The sequence below is a fragment of the Peromyscus maniculatus genome, chromosome 9, assembly GCF_049852395.1.
Source record: "Peromyscus maniculatus bairdii isolate BWxNUB_F1_BW_parent chromosome 9, HU_Pman_BW_mat_3.1, whole genome shotgun sequence".
Lineage (NCBI taxonomy): Eukaryota > Metazoa > Chordata > Mammalia > Rodentia > Cricetidae > Peromyscus > Peromyscus maniculatus.
The window spans coordinates 65,250,012-65,267,388 of record NC_134860.1 but is presented as its reverse complement, the minus strand read 5'-3'; the positions used below and the strand labels follow the sequence as shown (position 1 = coordinate 65,267,388).

Here is a 17,377-nt window from a genome sequence, read left to right as displayed (position 1 = left end):
TGAATCTCTTATTTATTGGGTATTTAAAATATGTGCAGCCTTCTTCCGTTTCAGAAATCTTATGTCTGCAGTGGTTGATTTCCTTCCAATTACTTCTTTGCAGAGTCTAGCAGCAGAGAAGGGCACTTGCTTAGAGTACTTGAGTCTTGAGAGTTGATCCATAGTAAACCCCTCCAACATAACAGAAGAAAAAATGTCATCGTGCTCCTCAGCAGTCTGAATAAAGCCACGTGTGGTGGCATTTGTCTGTAGTAACTCCAGTGCTCAGGAAGCTCAGAGTAGGATAGCAAGTGTGAGGCCAGCTGGAGCTACTCAGCTAATCTTGAAAAACCAAACCAACAAACAGTATTTAAGTTAGAAAATTCACAAAATGATCACTGTTCAATGGTGTTATCACCAAATACTTCAAGAAGTGCAGGAAGGAAAATAAGTTATCAGGCTGCAAGTGACTCTTTCCAAAAAACCCTCCCTGGGCTTTCAAGATGGCTCAGTGGGAAAGTGCTCCTAGAGCAAGCCTGGACACCTAAATCCAGTTCCTGGAACCTGTGTGCAGATGGAAGGAAGCCTGTGCCACAGAGTTGTCCTCTGATCTCCACATGCATGCGTTGGCATGTTCATTCCCCTGCAAGTCACACATACTCGTGGTGATAATAAACCTGACAAACAAAACAAGATCCCACAGATATGTGGTGCATTTCTCTGCATTCACAAATAAAGAGAAATATTTACAAGTCTGGCATTTATTATTATGTTCCTGATTGGTAGAATGGTTTGGTTTTGGTTTATTTGGGGGAATCCCCCCCCCCCCAATGAAAGTGTTCACAAAAGGACCTCGAATCTCTTTGTTTCTGATGCCAGAGTGATGCCTAGATCTAGAGTGTTGTTAGGAACACCCTAAGTGAATTGGGGGACAAAAACTGATGTCTTTTTGTTTCTGTTTCAATTATACAGCAGATATAATTTCTACAGTAGAGTTTAATCATTCTGGAGAATTACTAGCAACAGGAGATAAAGGTGGGAGAGTTGTCATCTTTCAACAAGAGCAGGAGGTAAGTGGTGAAAGTTGTGTCTCTTTTTCAGTTTGATATTGAAACTGGAATTTGTGCTGTAGAAATCCCTCAGGGTGGTGAAGCTTTAAAACCCTGAGTAAATATTCTGTATGCAGATAACTCATGGTTTCCTTAGCTTTTTGTGTGTGAATGTATGCCTTTGTTGTTTTTATTTGAAAACCCATTTTAATTGTACAAACCTTTGGTTAGAGAAGAGGGTAGCAATTAGTTGATTAATCCAAGATTTAACCAGATTTGAAGCCTTTACCCTCAGTGATAAGTTGACTTTCTCTCAAGGCTTAGCTGCTGTAATTGAGGGTGAGGTTGACTGGAAGAAAATCAGCACGTTTTTTTACTGTCAGTTTATACAAAAGCTGTTGCTAGGCCGTAGATGTCTGTGTTGCACTTGCACACGTGTGCATGGAATTAATGTATGACACAGTGCTAGCTTTTAAAATAAGTTGGATGCTGTTTCCTTTCCTCTTTTATGAATTACATTTTTAATACAGAGTCTGTGGTTAAGTATATTTCAGTTTTGTTTTTCTTACAACTTAAACACACTTGTAAATCTGATTTGACAGGATTTCTCATAAAAATTTTGTATGGATGCAGTTTGCCATCCTGGCTATTTCCAAGCTTGCTGCAGTCATTTTAGGTCAAGGTGTAACTTCTAAGACAGTTAGTTGGCTTTGAGACATCTATCCCTGCCTGTCTGTCTATAACATACTCAAAAGAAGTTAATATTGATAAATGTCTAAATCAAAACACAGGGTAAGGTTTGAAAGGATTGTGAAATTCCTTAAATAAGCAAAGACTCTAGTAATAATACTACTACTTTGCACTTCTATAGCGCCTTTGACCTGAGGATCTCAAAGTGCTTTAGAAACACTAATGAATTAATCCTCACAACACCCCCGTGAGGTAGGTAATTTAATTTTAAAAGAAATGATTAATAGTGTCTGAATAGAAGATGCACAAACACTAAATGTCTCCTTTTATTTCTTTTTAAATTTAATCTCTTTTTTTTCCTTGGTTGGAAGAAAGTAAGAAAAGACTCTAGAACCTTTGCCTGACAGAGAGTGATCTTGGTGGGAAGGGAGGCTGAATCAGTTTTCTGTTTCTGGTTTTGTTTTGAGGCAGGGTGTCAGGTAGCTCAGACTGGCCTTAAATTTATCCAAGGACGGCTTTGAACTTCTGATAACCTTGCCTCCTCTTCGGGGGTGCTGGGATTATGGGCCTATACCACCATGCCCAGTTTTAGTTTTGCTGGGGATTGAACCTAGGACTTTATAATGCTAGGCAAGCAGTGTGCCAACTGAACCACATCCGCAGCCCATTGTTCTAATTTCAAACAGCTAAAAACTTGACCATAATTATCTTTAAATACTTAGAGGTGAAATGGACTTGCTTCCTTTTTTTTTACAAACAAAACTATCAAGTTAGAAACAGAATGACCATAGTACTTCTGGCGTATCTTTTCAATTTCCCCCTTGCCTTTTTGTGTTAGATCATCCAAAATGTGTTACTTTTATTACTTAAGACATTAGACATTCTCTGCTCTTAAAGCTTTTTTTTGTTTGTTTGTTTATTTGTTTAAGATAGTGTGTCATACAGCCTAGGCCAACAATGAATTTGGCAGAGAATTTGACCTTGGGTCTTCTGGCTCTACTTTCTAAGTCCTGGAATTATGGCTGTGTGCCACTATATTGGTTTAAAGAGAAACTTCAAAATCAGTTCCAATTACTGTGTTTAATCTAGAAAGCAAAGGGTAATGCATATAGGCTTTTCAGTCTGGGGTTCAGGTTCCTCACTGAAGTCACCCTGTCATTGCTATTTTAAAGTGGAAGTTGTCAGCAAAAAGCTAACTTGGAAATATTTTGCATGAGAATGAAATCATTTCCACCTTCTGTAAGTGTTAAATTGCTATTAAATCAGATGCAAAAAAGGGGTGGGAATATAGGGCTAAATGGGGTAAATGATTGCTTTTATGTGAGTTCGTTAGTTTTCAAAGTATTCTGAAATCTTTCTAAAAGACCCAGCAATAGTGATTGGTAATGAAAACCTGACATACTTAAGAGAAATTGTTTAAATAATGTAAGTTTGTTAGAAATAGCCCAGTAATCCGTATTAGAGAGTAGTTTCAGCCTTGTGAGACAGGTTAGTGGGTAGAGGTTCTTCAGCCAAGCCTGATGACTGATAGTTTGAACCTTAGGACTCGCGTGACAGGAGAAGACACCTACAGGTTCCTCTAGCTTTTTTATGTGGCATACTCCCCAGTAGAAAGAAATGAATAATGTTCTTTTGTTTTGTTTTTCGAGACAGGGTTTCTCTGTGTAGCTTTGTACCTTTCCTGGAACCCGTCTTTGTAAACCAGGCTGGACTCGAACTCGCAGAGATTTGCCTGGTTCTGCCTCCCGAGTGCTGGGATTAAAGGCGTGCGCCACCACTGCTCAGCTAATGTTCTTTTAAAAAAGAATAGTTTCTTATTTTGTGAAATTTCTCCGAAGATTCTAAAGTGCTGTTTGAAATAAGTACTGTCCTACGAAGAAATAAGCAGAATGGCTAACTTTTGATGACCCCTGATAAGAAAAGAATTTATTTGTTCATATGCATTATTTTTAGAATTACTTAGTATAAAATGTGTTTTTAAGTTATAGGTTAAGTAACAGTGATGATTTCCCCTCTGAAACTTTATCTTGTTGGAATTAATCAAGGTACTCCTGCCGATTAATTTTGCATGCTTTTAGCTGTGTCTTAAGGGGTAACTTTGGGTCTGTGTGAGTGTTTATGAATGTGTGTGCAAGAGCTGAGGGATTCACATTTATATTGGTGAAAGTAAGATGATTTTTTTTCTAATTTTTAGGTTAAATTCCCAAAAGTTCCATAACAAGGCTATATTGCTTATTTTAGTAGGGAAATGGAGGCACACAGTAAAGAGATTTCCCTGAGGATCACAGCCATGGTGTGTGTGTAAATAAATTCTTGGGTGTATCCTGAAATAGATGACCCATCTTGCTGTTTTGTTTTGACAACAAAGGAAATACCTGAAAAGTTTCCCTTTGTGATGATCACAGTACAGGTCTTCCAAGGTTGTACAGCTGCCATTTGCTTTGTAATGAGTTTTGTTGTTTCCGTGGATGCTCAGGTGAGGTGGTGAATATTGAAATACCTGGTTTCATGCTTTTCTTTTGAGACAGGGTCTTAACTGTCACCCTAACTGACCTAGCTGTAGACCAGGCTGTCCTTGAACTCACAAAGATCCTTCTGCCTCTGCATCCCAAGTGCTGGGATTAAATGTGTGCACCACCACACCTTGCTGGTTCCTTTCTTTTTAACCAGTATTTTGTTTATTCCTTGAGAATTTCATTTTTGCATACATGTTTTTGAACATTGCTATCTTGCACTCCTCCCTGAAGCTCCCTTTAACCCTTCCCGTCTCTTTCTCGTCCTTTCTCCTCCTTCCCTTCTTTGACATAGTCCAGCTAGTGTGTCCATATGTACACAAGGGTGTAGGGCCATCCACCAGACTCTGGGCAACCTACCACCGGCTGCATTCTGAAAGAAAAAGGACTCCTCCCTCCCCCAGTATTCACCAGTTGCCAGTAGATCTTCAGCTAAGGATGGAGCATAAGTCCCCTCTCCCATCTCTGCTGAAATGCTGGCTGACTTGTTTAAATCTTGTGCTGGTAACCACTCTGCTGTGAATTTACTGGTACAACGGCCGGATCTTGTCCACAAAACAAACATTTTCTGGCATTCTTCCCCAACTTCTGGCTCTTAAATTCTTTGCATCATTTCTGGGATGTTGACTGAGGCAAGGATAGGAGTGGGGAGTTAATATATTTAGGGCTGAAGCTTACAGTCGCTTTGATGATCAGTTACTAGTTGTAGTTGTAGTTGTTTGTTTTTGTTTTTTTACTCTTTTCTCACCCCCCCCCCCCACATGGAGTCACTCTTACTTAGGAATGCCTGGCCTTAGCTTGGTTTGTTTCTTGCCAGCTTTTCTTAACTTAAATTATCCCATCTACCTTTTGCCTCTGGGCTTTTATCTTACACTATTTCTGTATACTTATCTTCTTACTCCTTGGCTGGCTGTGTAGCTGGGTGGCTGACCTCTTGAATCCTCCTTCTCTCACTCCTTCCTCTTTTTCAGATTTCTTCTCCCATTTATTCTCTGCCTGCCAGCCCCGCCTATCCTTTCTCCTGCCAAGCTATTGGCTATCCAGCTCTTTATTAGACCAATCAGGTGTTATTACAGGTAGAGTAACACAGCTTCACAGAGTTAAACAAATGCAACAGAAAAGAATGCAACATGTCTTTGCATTATTAAACAAATGTAACACTAATATTCCACAACAGCTAGTCTCTGTATTATTAACTTCTGCCCACTGCAGAAAGAAGCTTCTCAGACCAAAGTTGAGAGTGTAACAAATCTATGGACCTAAACATAAACATTTAGAAGGCAGTTTGACAGCATGAGCATTTAGCAAAGTCGCATAGTAGAACTACCCCTTGACCTCCCACTCCTACCTTTAATCTGTGACCTTCTCTGACCAAGTTGACAGAACCAGACATGAATTACCTCCTGTGGCACAGACCTTTAAATTCAACTACAAAGTAGTTACTTACTTCTGTAACAGCCATGTCATTGTGGTAAGTGGGCACATCTTGCTTGTTCAGGTTGGTGTTGTAGCATGCAAGGCCCATACTGGATATGAACACTGATGTCTTTTATTCCCCAGCTGCCTGTGTAGCACCTCTCCTGGATGAAAGCTAGCCAGCAAGGAAGTTTCTCTATCAGTTCCAGATCGTTTCTCTATCCTGTAATTAGTCTGTGGTGTTTTGGCAATAGAATCTTTTCATCTAGTTATGGTGAATAGCCAAGAGCAATGACAATAGCCTGTGTTGTTTTTGCCTACCTGACCAATGACATAGGGAGATAACCCAGTCCGTGAACTGAGATTTTCATTTCATAACCTGTATCTTCTGAGAGCAGCATTGTCCATTTATGCATGGTAATGTCCTTCAAACTCATTCTTGATTAAAAATATTTTTAAATTAGCTTATAGAATAGTTCTGGAAGGCTTTTTCATATGTCCTTGGTGTTAGTGATTGAGGGGGATTGCTTCCTTGATTTCTTCTTTCTCAGTATGTTTGTCATTGATGTATAGTAAGGCTACTGATTAGTATATATGTTAATTTAGTATCCTGTCACTTTGCACAGAGTATCAGATCAGAGAGTTCTGGGGCAGTATTTTTGCATTCTTAGTTAGATACAGAATCATATCAGATGCAAATAGAGATACTTTGACTTCTTCCTGTCTTTTTATATTCCTTTTATTTCATTCTCTTCCCTTTTAACGCTTTTTTTTTCTACATTTCTTTGAAGTTTATTCATTTATTTATGAGTTCTCTGTCTGCATGTATACCTGCACACCAGAAGAGGGCATCAGATCCCATTATGGATGGTTCTGAGCCACCATGTGGGTGCTGGGAAATTGAACTCAGGACCTGTGGAAGAACAGCTAGTGCTCTTAACTACTCTCCAGCCCCTCTCTTGTCTTTTCTTAAAGTTTATGTTTATGGGTAGTTTGCCTGAATGTTTGTGCATCATGTGTATATCTGGTTCCTGTGGAGCTCAGAAGAAGGCATTAGATTTCCTGGATCTGGAGTTACAGAGCTGAGGGTTCGATGTGGGTCCTTTAGGAGAGCAGCCAGTGTTAACCACTGAGTCCCTGGTTCTGTTGTGTCTTATATCCTAGCTAAGAATTCATTCCATCACTGTATTGAATAGGAGTTTCTTATTCCTGATTTTATTATAAATGCTTTGAGGTTTTTCCCATTTAGTGTTGGTTATAGGTGTGTATTATATAGCCTGTATTATGTTGAGATATATTCTTTCTATCCAGGACTTTTAGCATGAAGGGATGTTGAAGTTAGTCAAATGCCTTTTCTGTATCTATTTTGATGGCCACATGATTTCTGTCCTTTAGTCCATTTGTCCAATTTATAATATTTACTGATTTACGTATGTTGAACCATCCACCTCTGCGTCTCTGGAGTGAAACCAGTTTGATGTGTGATCTGTTTGTGTTCCTGAGTTCAGGCAGCAAGATGTAGTTTTTCTTTGTTTGTTTTAGAATTTTGCTTCTAAGTTCCTCAGGGTAGTTGGTCTGGGTTACAATTTTGTTGCATCTTTGTCTGGTCTTGGTGTCAAGGTGATACTAGCATAATAAAAAGACTAGGGTAACCTGCCTTCCTTCTCTATTTTATGGAATAGCTGGAGAAGCATTGGTGTGCTTTGAATGTCTAGTAACGTTCTCCAACAAATCAGTCCATCTGGCCCTGGACTTAGGTTGGTCGGGAGACTCTTTTTTTTTAAATACCTTAACAAAAAATAGGTATCACTATGTAGCCTGTCCATCTCTGACTACTTAAAGGTATGTGCCAAAATTATAGTCTGTTTATATATGTTTCTGGGTGTGTATGTATACATGCCATGTGCACTTATGGAGGTCAGGGGACAACTTGAGGGAGTTTTCTCCTAGTCCCTGGTTGGGGCCTTTTTTTTTTTTCTCGTGTGAGTGTGTGTGTGTGTGTGTGTGTGTGTGTGTGTGTGTGTGTGTGTGTGTGTGTGTAGTTTTGGTGCTTGTCCTGGAGCTCGCTCTGTAGACCAGGCTAGCCTCAGACTCACAGAGATCCTTTTGGCTCTGTTTCCCGAGTGCTGGGATTAAAGACGTGCGCCACTACTGCCCAGCAGGTTGGGGGATTTTTAATTACTGCTTCAATCTCACTGCTCCTTGTAGATGTGCTTAAATTTATCTCATCTTGATTTGGTAGAACAGTTGTCTAAAAATTCATCCATTTCTTTGCAACTTTCCTAAGTTATTGACTATGTATTTTCTTAGGTAAGACTTAATAGGTTTCTGAATTTCATTGGTATCCACTGTAATGGATTCCTTTTCATTTCTAATTTTATTGATTTGGATCTTCTCTCAGTTTTGGTGAGTTTGGCTAGGAGGTTTGTCTATCTTGTTTTCCTTCTCAAAGAACTAGCTCTGTGGTTGATTGTTGTTTGGTTTCCGATTTGCTAATTTATACTCTGTTCTTTACCTTCTCTTCCCACCTGCTGATTTGTTTGTTGTTTGTTTTTTTCTCCCCAGTGTGTTATTGAGTGATTTCTCTAACTTGTTACTGCAGGTGCCTAGAGCTCTAAACTGCCTCCCCCAGACTGCCTTCATCATAACACATAGGATTGGATATGTTAATACTTTCATTTTTATTTGACCCTAGAAATGTTTTTCTTTCCTTCTTGATTTTAGTGTGTTGCTTAATCTCCATGAGGTTGTATATGCTCATGAGTTTATCTTGCTGTTAACTTTGTGTCTTACTCTATTGTGATCAAATAGAATGCAATGAATTGTTTTTGTTTTCCTTGGTTTAAGACATGCTTTCTGTCTGAAACAGATGTGATCAGTTTTCGGAAAAAGTTCCATGAGCTCCTAAGAAAGTGTATTCTATAGTGTTTGGATGGAAGGAATGCTTTGTAGGTGTCTATTAAGTTCATTTGACCTGTGATGTCATTTGATTTTTAAATCTTTCTCTATTTTCTTATCTGGGTGACCTAAAGTGGGGTATTGAAGTCACCCACTACTGTTGTACTGTGGCTAGTCTGTGACTTTATATCTAGTAGGGTTTTTTTGTTTTTGTTTTTGTTTTGTTTTGTTTTGTTTTTTTTGTTTTTTGAGACAGGGTTTCTCTTGTGTAGCCCTGGCTGTCCTGGAACTCACTTTGTAGCCCAAGCTGGCCTCGAACTCACAGAGATCCACCTGCCTGTGCCTCCCGAGTGCTGGGATTAAAGACGTGTGCCCCCACCCCTGCCCGGCTTATCTAGTAGTTTTTTTATGAAATTGGGTGTGCAATTGTGTTTGGGACATACGATTTTAGAATCCCACTGTCCATTGATAGATTGTCTCCCCAGTCACTGTGACATGGCCTTTTCTCTTTTCTCAGTAGCTGTGGTTTGAAGCCTGTTTTTTATCGGCTGTTCGTGGCACCTGCTTGCTTCTTATGTTAAGTGATTGGAATACCTTTTTCCATCCTTTCACCTTAAGGGAGTTCTTTTTTGTGGTGAGTTGCATTTCTTGCGGTCAACAAATAGATGACACTTGTTTTTTGATCCAGTTGTAATCTGTGGCTTTTGATTGGAGAATTGAGATAATTAATATTCAGAGTTGTTGTGGAAAGGTATGTATTTTGTTGATTTTTGTAGTGTTTGGTGTTTTCTTCATCTCTTTTTTTTTTCTTTCTTTTTTTCTCGAGACAGGGTTTCTCTGTGTAGCGTTGTGCCTTTCCTGGAACTCACTCTGTAGACCAGGCTGGACTCAAACTTACAGAGATCCACCTGGCTCTGCCTCCTGAGTGCTGGGATTAAAGGTGTGCGCCACCACGGCCTGGCTTCTTCATCTCATTTTAACTATTACTCTAGTATTGTTTAGTCCTCTTGTGGCCTTGTAGATGGCTTTGCTTTTCTCTCCCTTTAGATATCTTCTGTAAAGCTGACCTCGTGGTCATAAGTTGCTTTAGTCTTTTTCTGTTTTTAGAAAAGATTTATCTATTATGTATTTATTATGCAGTGTTCTATCTGCAGGTATGCCTGCATACAGAAGAGAGTACCATATCTCATTATAGATGGTTGTGAGCCACTATGTGGTTGCTGGGAATTAAATGCAGGACCTCTAGAAGTGCTCTTAACCTCTGAGCCACCTCTCCAGCCCAACTTTTATTTTCATTGTGGGAAATTTTTGTTTTTCCTTCTGTTATGACAGATAGCTTGCTGGATGGCATTTGGTACTTTCAGAGCTGAGACCTTCTGGTTTTGCAAGTTTCAGTTGCTGTTCTGCTCTTGCTGCTTTGAGATTACTTTCTTTGTTTTGTGTATTTGGTGTTTGAATGATGGCTTGATGAGGGATGTTCTTTGATTGTCTGTGTCCTGAATGCCTCCTGTGTCACTTCTTTCTGAGAATTTTTCTGATCTTTTAAAAATATTTTCTGTGCCTTTAGAACAAGGTTCTTCTCTAAGTATGGCCTTAGACTTGGCTCTTTTCAGAGTGCCATGTGTGTCTTGTAATTCTCACTGGTACTTCATTATTTTATCCTTTTCATAGTTGGGATGTTCTGATTCTTCCACCCTGTATTCAAGAAACTCAGATACCCTGTCTTCTTTGATCTGTTCTATTGCTGAGACTTCATGGGACTTTTTATTTCCCGCATTTGAGATTAGTTTTTCATCAGTGTTTCTCTTTGAATTCTTGGCTCCTATCCATTGCCTTCCTTATTTCATTCAACTGTTTGATTGTGCCTTTGAACACTATTTTGAATTCTTTGTCTGGGATTACATCTGATTTATTCTCATTAGGTGCCATTACAATGACTAAGTTTTGGAGCAGTTCTGCAAATGGGACTTGAATGTGGTAGAGTTGAGTGTGTTCACTCTAGGAGTTCAGGGTGCCTGGTTTAAGAGCTGGGCTATTCCCCAAGCAGGACTAACTGGGAGTTGAGCCACAGCTGTATGGTGATAGTAATAATGGCCTCTTTTACTTTCATAGCTTTTGGAAGGTGAGTAACCAGGAATAGTGTGATTAATTACACTTAAATTTTTACTTAATAAGATTAGGAGTAATAGGGTGAGCAAGCATAAGAAATAAATATTAGATTGACTTTGAAGAAAAAATGAAAGTTGAGGAAGGAAAGTTGGGATAATGTTAGGGTCTACAGATTTTAAAGATTATTAAATCTGTGGAAAGTTGCAATTAAGTAAAAAGAGGGGATAAGGATGAAAGAAAGAAGTGATACAGGGATAAGAGAGGGAGTATATGAGAGGTGGCTGATATCGCTGTGTGTGTAATATATATTACTGCAGCACTGTTGCTGGTGCATTGAGGTTGAGAGACAAGCATGGTGTCACGTACCTATCTCAGCACCTGGGAGACTTAACATATTTAGTGAATTTTGGATATCATCTTGAGTAAACGGTTTTAAAAACTCCAGTAAGCTTTTGGGGCTGTCTTTTTTTTTTTTTTTTAAATGATTTATGGGCTTTGTATACTTTATACAAGAACTCATCGTAAAGTACATTAGTTGACAGTGTGTCCCATGGTTTGGCTTGCCTTTTCTTTTACTGGACAGTATATTTCTTTTTTTTTTTTTTTTTTTTTTTTGGTTTTTCGAGACAGGGTTTCTCTGTGTAGCTTTGCGCCTTTCCTGGAACTCGCTTTGGAGACCAGGCTGGCCTCGAACTCACAGAGATCCGCCTGTCTCTGCCTCCCGAGTGCTGGGATTAAAGGCGTGAGCCACCACCGCCCGGCACTGGACAGTATATTTCTATAAACAGGTTATTAATATGAATTCAGTTGGAAATACTTTTCTGCCACAAGATCCTGGATGATACTCCCTTGGTGACTTAGAGCTATATTGTTTAGTGTGTAGCCACTGGTCATGTGGCCATTTGCAGTTCAGTTTATTAAAGAATAGATAAGCCAGCCGGGCGGTCGTGGCGCATGCCTTTAATCCCAGCACTCGGGAGGCAGAGGCAGGTGGATATTTGTGAGTTTGAGGCCAGCCTGGTCTACAAAGGGAGATCCAGGAAAGGCACAGAGCTACACAGAGAAACCTTGTCTTGTAAAACCAAAAAAAAGAGAGAGAGAGAATAGATAAGCCAGCTCCCTGTAGTCGTGGTAGGGAAGTGAAGAGAAAATACCATACAATAGTTAGAGCTGTGGTAATGAGGCTGCTGATATTCCCAAGGCCTCTACCTGAGACTCTTGGCACTATGCTCTCCTGCTACAATGGGATGCCATCTTAGAAATGCTGAAGTATGGAAGATGCAAAAATGGATGGGGGTTGGACTTTTCAGTGGTGAGTTGTTCACGCAAGTAACTGATAAACCCATCTTAAAAGCTGGAAAATGAATGAACTAGCAAGACAGTAATCCCATCAAAGAATTGTGGTGCATACCTGTAATCCAGCACAGGGGAGGCTGATAGGGGAGAATCACAGGTCTGAGGCAATCCTGGTTTATGTAGCAAAACTGGAGTGAATGAAGGAGTGAGTGAATTTCCCTTTGATTATAGTCGCCATATTTTGGGTGTTCAGTGTGTGGCCAGTGCTTCACATGTGGCAGGTAGAAAACAGAGTGTCTTCAAATTATGGTTGCTCACTCACCTTTGTGTCTGTAATGTGTTTTTTGGCTTGAGATAGGGACCTGGTTGCCAGTGGATGCTGCACAGCAAGGCTCTCATGGTCAGAATCCAAGCCTGGCCCCCCTCTTGGCGTGTGTGCCTTGTTTGTGTCTCTCCTTGTCTCTGTTGAGTGTGGCTCTGCCTTCCTCACTGTACTCTGAGTCTTGTTAGAACAGGTGCTTCTTCTCTTGTCTTGTCTCTTTTCTGTTTTCACTCTTGGGAATGTGCTGTGTGGAGTGAATCTAAGTAGGTCTTGGCGCTTCCCTCGGAAGCTCTTTCTCTGTCTCTCGTTGTGGCTTGTTGTGCACTTCTGAGCCCCCTTTTCTGCCCCAAGCATTCCCTTTTATTCATTCTTCTGGCTGCTACTGTTGAGGATAAACCACCTGTACATTTGTTAAAGAAGATTTCACACAAATAGAGCATCTGATGAAGAATAGATTTCTTGTGATCAAAAGCAAACTAAGAAAAAGGGGATGTGAAAAGAAAGGCAATGGAAGAAATCCCAAGCATAATACATTTTAGAATGCATCATAATTCTCTGATATAGGGGAGCTGATTTTTTGTTGTTGTTGCTGTTTTAGTGAAACCCAGAAAGCCTTTTTCTGACTTTGATCTATGTTGAAGATGTAAGACTTTGTTATTTTTCGTACTTGTTCACTGTCATTAGAGAACACTGCTGCTGCCATGGTCACTTAATCTAAGCACAGGTTCTTGTGTTGGAGGAAAGGTCAGGACTGGCTGCAAGCTCATTTCTGTAGCCGGAGATATCTTTTTGTTAGTAGTGCTAGGCCATTTTGCCTGTTAACCATGTTCTTCACTGTTCTTCTGTAGTGTCGTGGTGTGTGGCTTCTTTTAACTTTTAGATACAGTTTTCTCTGTGGGAAACCTTTTCCCTTGGAAAAGGTACTTATAGTCTGTAGCTACCAGACTCCTCCTTGATTTTGTTTTGGGAGCTTGTAATAGGTCATGTGTGAACCTTGAGTGATTCTTGAGGAGTCTATATAGGATGGTATTTTGGTTCTGTTTCTGAGAATTTTGATTTCATGGGTTTGCATTTTTTATTAATAAATACAGTGTGTAGTTTCTCTTTATTCTATACACTGTACTTGAAGTGTGTATACTTGTGACACAGGATTCTGTTAACTATCCCTGTTAAGCCTTAGATAGTCATAGTACTATATACAATTGTTCCTTGTTTAAATAGGATATAAAAAAGGCTAAAACAGTATTCACTATAGTAATTATAGTTCCATTTATTATTTCATGTGAGGCTGGTTGGATAAAATTAGGTGGAAGTTTGACAGCATTCATTCTAACATGATACTTGAGTATACAGAGTCCATGGTTTACCTTATGGAATTTGGCATATGAGTGTGGCAGTGGGACAAAGACTAAAATTGGCTTTCACATCAGCATACCCCCAAAATTGGGTATGTTATTGGTACGCTCTTCATTCTTAACATTGGCGGACCCGCTCACTGATAATTGGTGTGTCCAAGAATAACTGACAGTTACAACAGTCCTGGGGGCCCTGTTAGAAAAACAAACCAAAGTGTATGTTTCCAAGATAGTTGAACAGTTTTCTTCTGATATGAATGGGGAACAGGTTACAGCTGTAAACGTTTGAATTGATAACTCAGTTTTCATTAAAAACGATTAGGTCTATCTGTAAAATTACATTTTTATTTAAACTATTTTCCCAAGTTTCCAATAATTCTGTTTTGAATAAGATTTTTCAACAGTATTTTTCATGAAAGTGTTTCTGATTGTTTGATTATAGTTTGTACTTGCTGGGGTACTGGTGTTAACTGAAACCCTTCACAAGTACTGTTCATATTAATCCCTTCAGCTGAACCAGTATATTTCAACAGACTGACGCTAAGTGAACTATGTAAGCATCAGTGTGCAAGGTTCCTGTGATCAGAACTCGGTAGAGTAAGCTGTGTAGCAGAGGTTCAGGCAGGCATCGCCAGGGTGCTGATACATACTTGATTGGTAGCAGAGTTCTCTCTAACAGTGTTCTCAGGATGGGTGGTAAGAGTCACATGGTGTTGTTGGATTTATGAGAGCACCTTTCTTAAGGGGTTTTCAACAGTAAAATATAGGAAGGAGGCCTCAGAACAATACCAATCACGTTAGATAACAAGGCAGACAAAACGTGCTCCAGCCAGCTGTTTCTGAGCATTGTCTCCTTAACTTTTACATTTTAGATGTATCCATTTTGTGGGTGTTCAGATTTCTTAACGGTATAACCATGGTATTTAGTATGCAAGTTAATCAAATTAGTCTGTATTTGGTCCACTCTTTGAAGTGTTTCTTGTTTATTCTTTGTAAAGCTTTCTTGCTCCTTGAAGGACTTTAAATACAGGAAATGGTATAATAACATGTAAGATAGAGCTGCCTGATGGGCTCACCGACAATTCCAAAGTCTGTTGGAGTTGATTATGGTTAGATACATATTTCAACATAGTCCAAATATTTTCTTTTCTGTTGTAGAACAAAATCCAGTCTCATAGCAGAGGAGAATACAATGTTTACAGCACCTTCCAGAGCCATGAGCCAGAATTTGACTACTTGAAAAGCTTAGAAATAGAAGAGAAGATCAACAAAATTAGGTGGTTACCCCAGAAAAATGCTGCCCAGTTTTTATTGTCTACCAATGGTAAGTGTGCATCTTCTGTTTTTAGGCACCCACATGGGCACGTGTCCTGTAGAGGATACAGCCCCTTCCTTGTACAGAATGTAAAGTCTACTACTTTTGCTTCTTTTATTGTTGACTTGCAAGTTTCAGATTCTAGGGTACCAATTTCTATTTAGGCTGGTTTTATTCCTGCCTCCTTTCAGCCTTGTGGCCTTGGGCTGATCCAGAATACGGAGTTGACTGTTTCTTTCCAGCAGACATGGAGACAGCAGTGTCTGTATTGCAGTACTGTTATGAATACATAGTAATGCAGTACGTTGGCATGCATGCAGAACCAGTGTTCAGAAAATGTTCATTTCCCTTCCTTTTCATTTCTAAACTGGGCAGAGGATGGTTTCTGTGCCAGGATGATCTCTAGGAGAGTATTTTTCTTTGACTTCCATTAGCATATCACTTTCTTCTCAATAAAGCCTCATGCTGGAAGAAGATTCTTCTTATACTGACTGTACTTGTATGCATGGAAAGTTGTTATTGAGGCTTGAAGCTGTGTGAGATGGAGGTCAAAATTTGAAGTCCTGTATGACAAATTAGAGTTGAGTGATATCCATCCCCGCCTCCCCAAGTCACTGGGACTTTGAGATTAAAGAGATGAGCGTGGTACTTAGAGATCTGGGTGGCATGGTCTAGAAAAGTTTAGATGAAAACTTTTTTGAGGCTGATACATGGTAGCAGAAATCTCATGTTTTCTCATCTAACTATTAATAGAAGCAGATCTTAGCACTTACACCTTTCTGTTTGCAGAGTGTAGACTCATGACTTCTTAGGGTGACAAACACAGTTGCAGATAACTAGAGCCCTCCTCATCCACTCTAGACCCTGTAGTCTGTTGTATTGAATTTTGGGGTCTATATGCGGTCCATAAAATATTGCCACTCCTGATTCCACGAATTTGCCTCCTCAGGGCCCTATTTTTCTCCCAATTACATTTTTTTTTAACTCCCCGTCTTCCTCTTTTTTCATACAAATAGTACTTTGTAAATGTGAGGCAAGGGAGATAATGAGACAGTCTTACATTTTAGCCCAGGCTAGCCTTAGATTACCCAGGCAGGCTGGGATTGCAAGCTTGGGCCATAAGACCTCATGGCAGTTCATATTTTTACTTTTTCTAAAGGGAGAGTACAGGTCTTCAAGAGTTTAAGTAGAGACAGTAGTGTAATGAGGGCCAATGGGTGCTCAAGTCTCCCTTCCCTTCCTCATTGCAAATCATTAGTTATCATTCACTTATGTATGTCCAGACGCAGCTTCTGTAGACTGCCTTGTCTTGCTCTTCTAGCAAAAGTGTCACCAAATAAGTGTTGCCTTTGTTTGGCTTTGGGATGGGTTTTATAGGTATAAGTCACTGCCCAACTGTGATGAGCCTTAATTTAGGCACTGAGCACTTGGGGGCTGTTTGCGAGTGAGGCTACTAGGAATTCCCATGACTAGGCCAGGGGTCTATAAGTCTGTAGTCTTTATCTGTAGACAGTAGATAATCTCAACACTGGGTGCCTACATTTGAAAATATTGACTACTTTTACATATTATTTAAGGGCCTTGTCTTAGTCACTGTTCTGCTATAGTGAAGAGATGCCAAGACCAAGGCAACTTTTACAAAAGAAAGCATTTAATTGGGGTTTGCTTACAGTTTCAGAGGGTTAGCCTGTTATGGTGGGAACCATGACAGCAGGTATGGTATGGTGCCAGAAAAGTATTTGAGAACTACATCCCGATCTGCAAGCTGGGAGTTGGGGTGGGGGTGGAAGAGAAACTGAGAATGAGCATGGGATTTTGAAACCTCAAAGCCTACCCCCAGTGACACACCTCTTCCAATGAGGCCTCACCTCCTAATCCTTTCAAACACTACCATTCCCTGGTGACTAAGCATTCAAATAAATGAGCCTATAAGGGCCATGATTATTCAAACCACTATAGGCCTGATAGAACAGATTGCAATTTTTTTGTTGTTATTGCTGATTTCTAAATAAGATAGAACTAAGTGATACCTCAAAGTTATGTGTATGTATTTGAAAATAGGGTTCAATATGACAGTATTAAAAAAAGGTCAGCATTTTATGGGCTGGAGAGATGGCTCTGTGGTTAAGAGCACTGACTGCTCTTCCAGAGGGCCTGGGTTCAACTCCCAGCACCCACATGGCAGCTCACAACTATCTGCAACTCCAGTTCCAGGGGATCTGGTACCATCACACAGACATGCAGAAAAAAAAAATGCACATAAAATAACAATAAAGTTAAAAAAAAAAAAAGGTCAGCATAAACTGTTGTGTCTGAGTATGAAGTGGGGATAGAGGTGGTATAGGAAGAGTACGACTTGAGCTATACACCCAACACTTTGAGGGAGAGAAAACATTTGGGAAATGTCAGCATCTATAGTATGGTCCTTGTTAACT

The 17,377-nt window shown here is 39.8% G+C and overlaps 1 protein-coding gene across 1 annotated transcript in view; it reads left to right on the top strand.

Moving 5' to 3' along the window:
- The window catches only part of Ppp2r2a (protein phosphatase 2 regulatory subunit Balpha), a 64,124-nt gene that overhangs the window by 32,589 nt on the left and 14,158 nt on the right, over nt 1–17,377 (top strand). The window contains exons 3-4 of the mRNA XM_076545249.1: nt 952–1,049; nt 14,786–14,951. Of these exons, the coding sequence (XP_076401364.1) occupies nt 952–1,049; nt 14,786–14,951 (264 nt within the window). The remainder of the gene's footprint in view (nt 1–951; nt 1,050–14,785; nt 14,952–17,377) is intronic.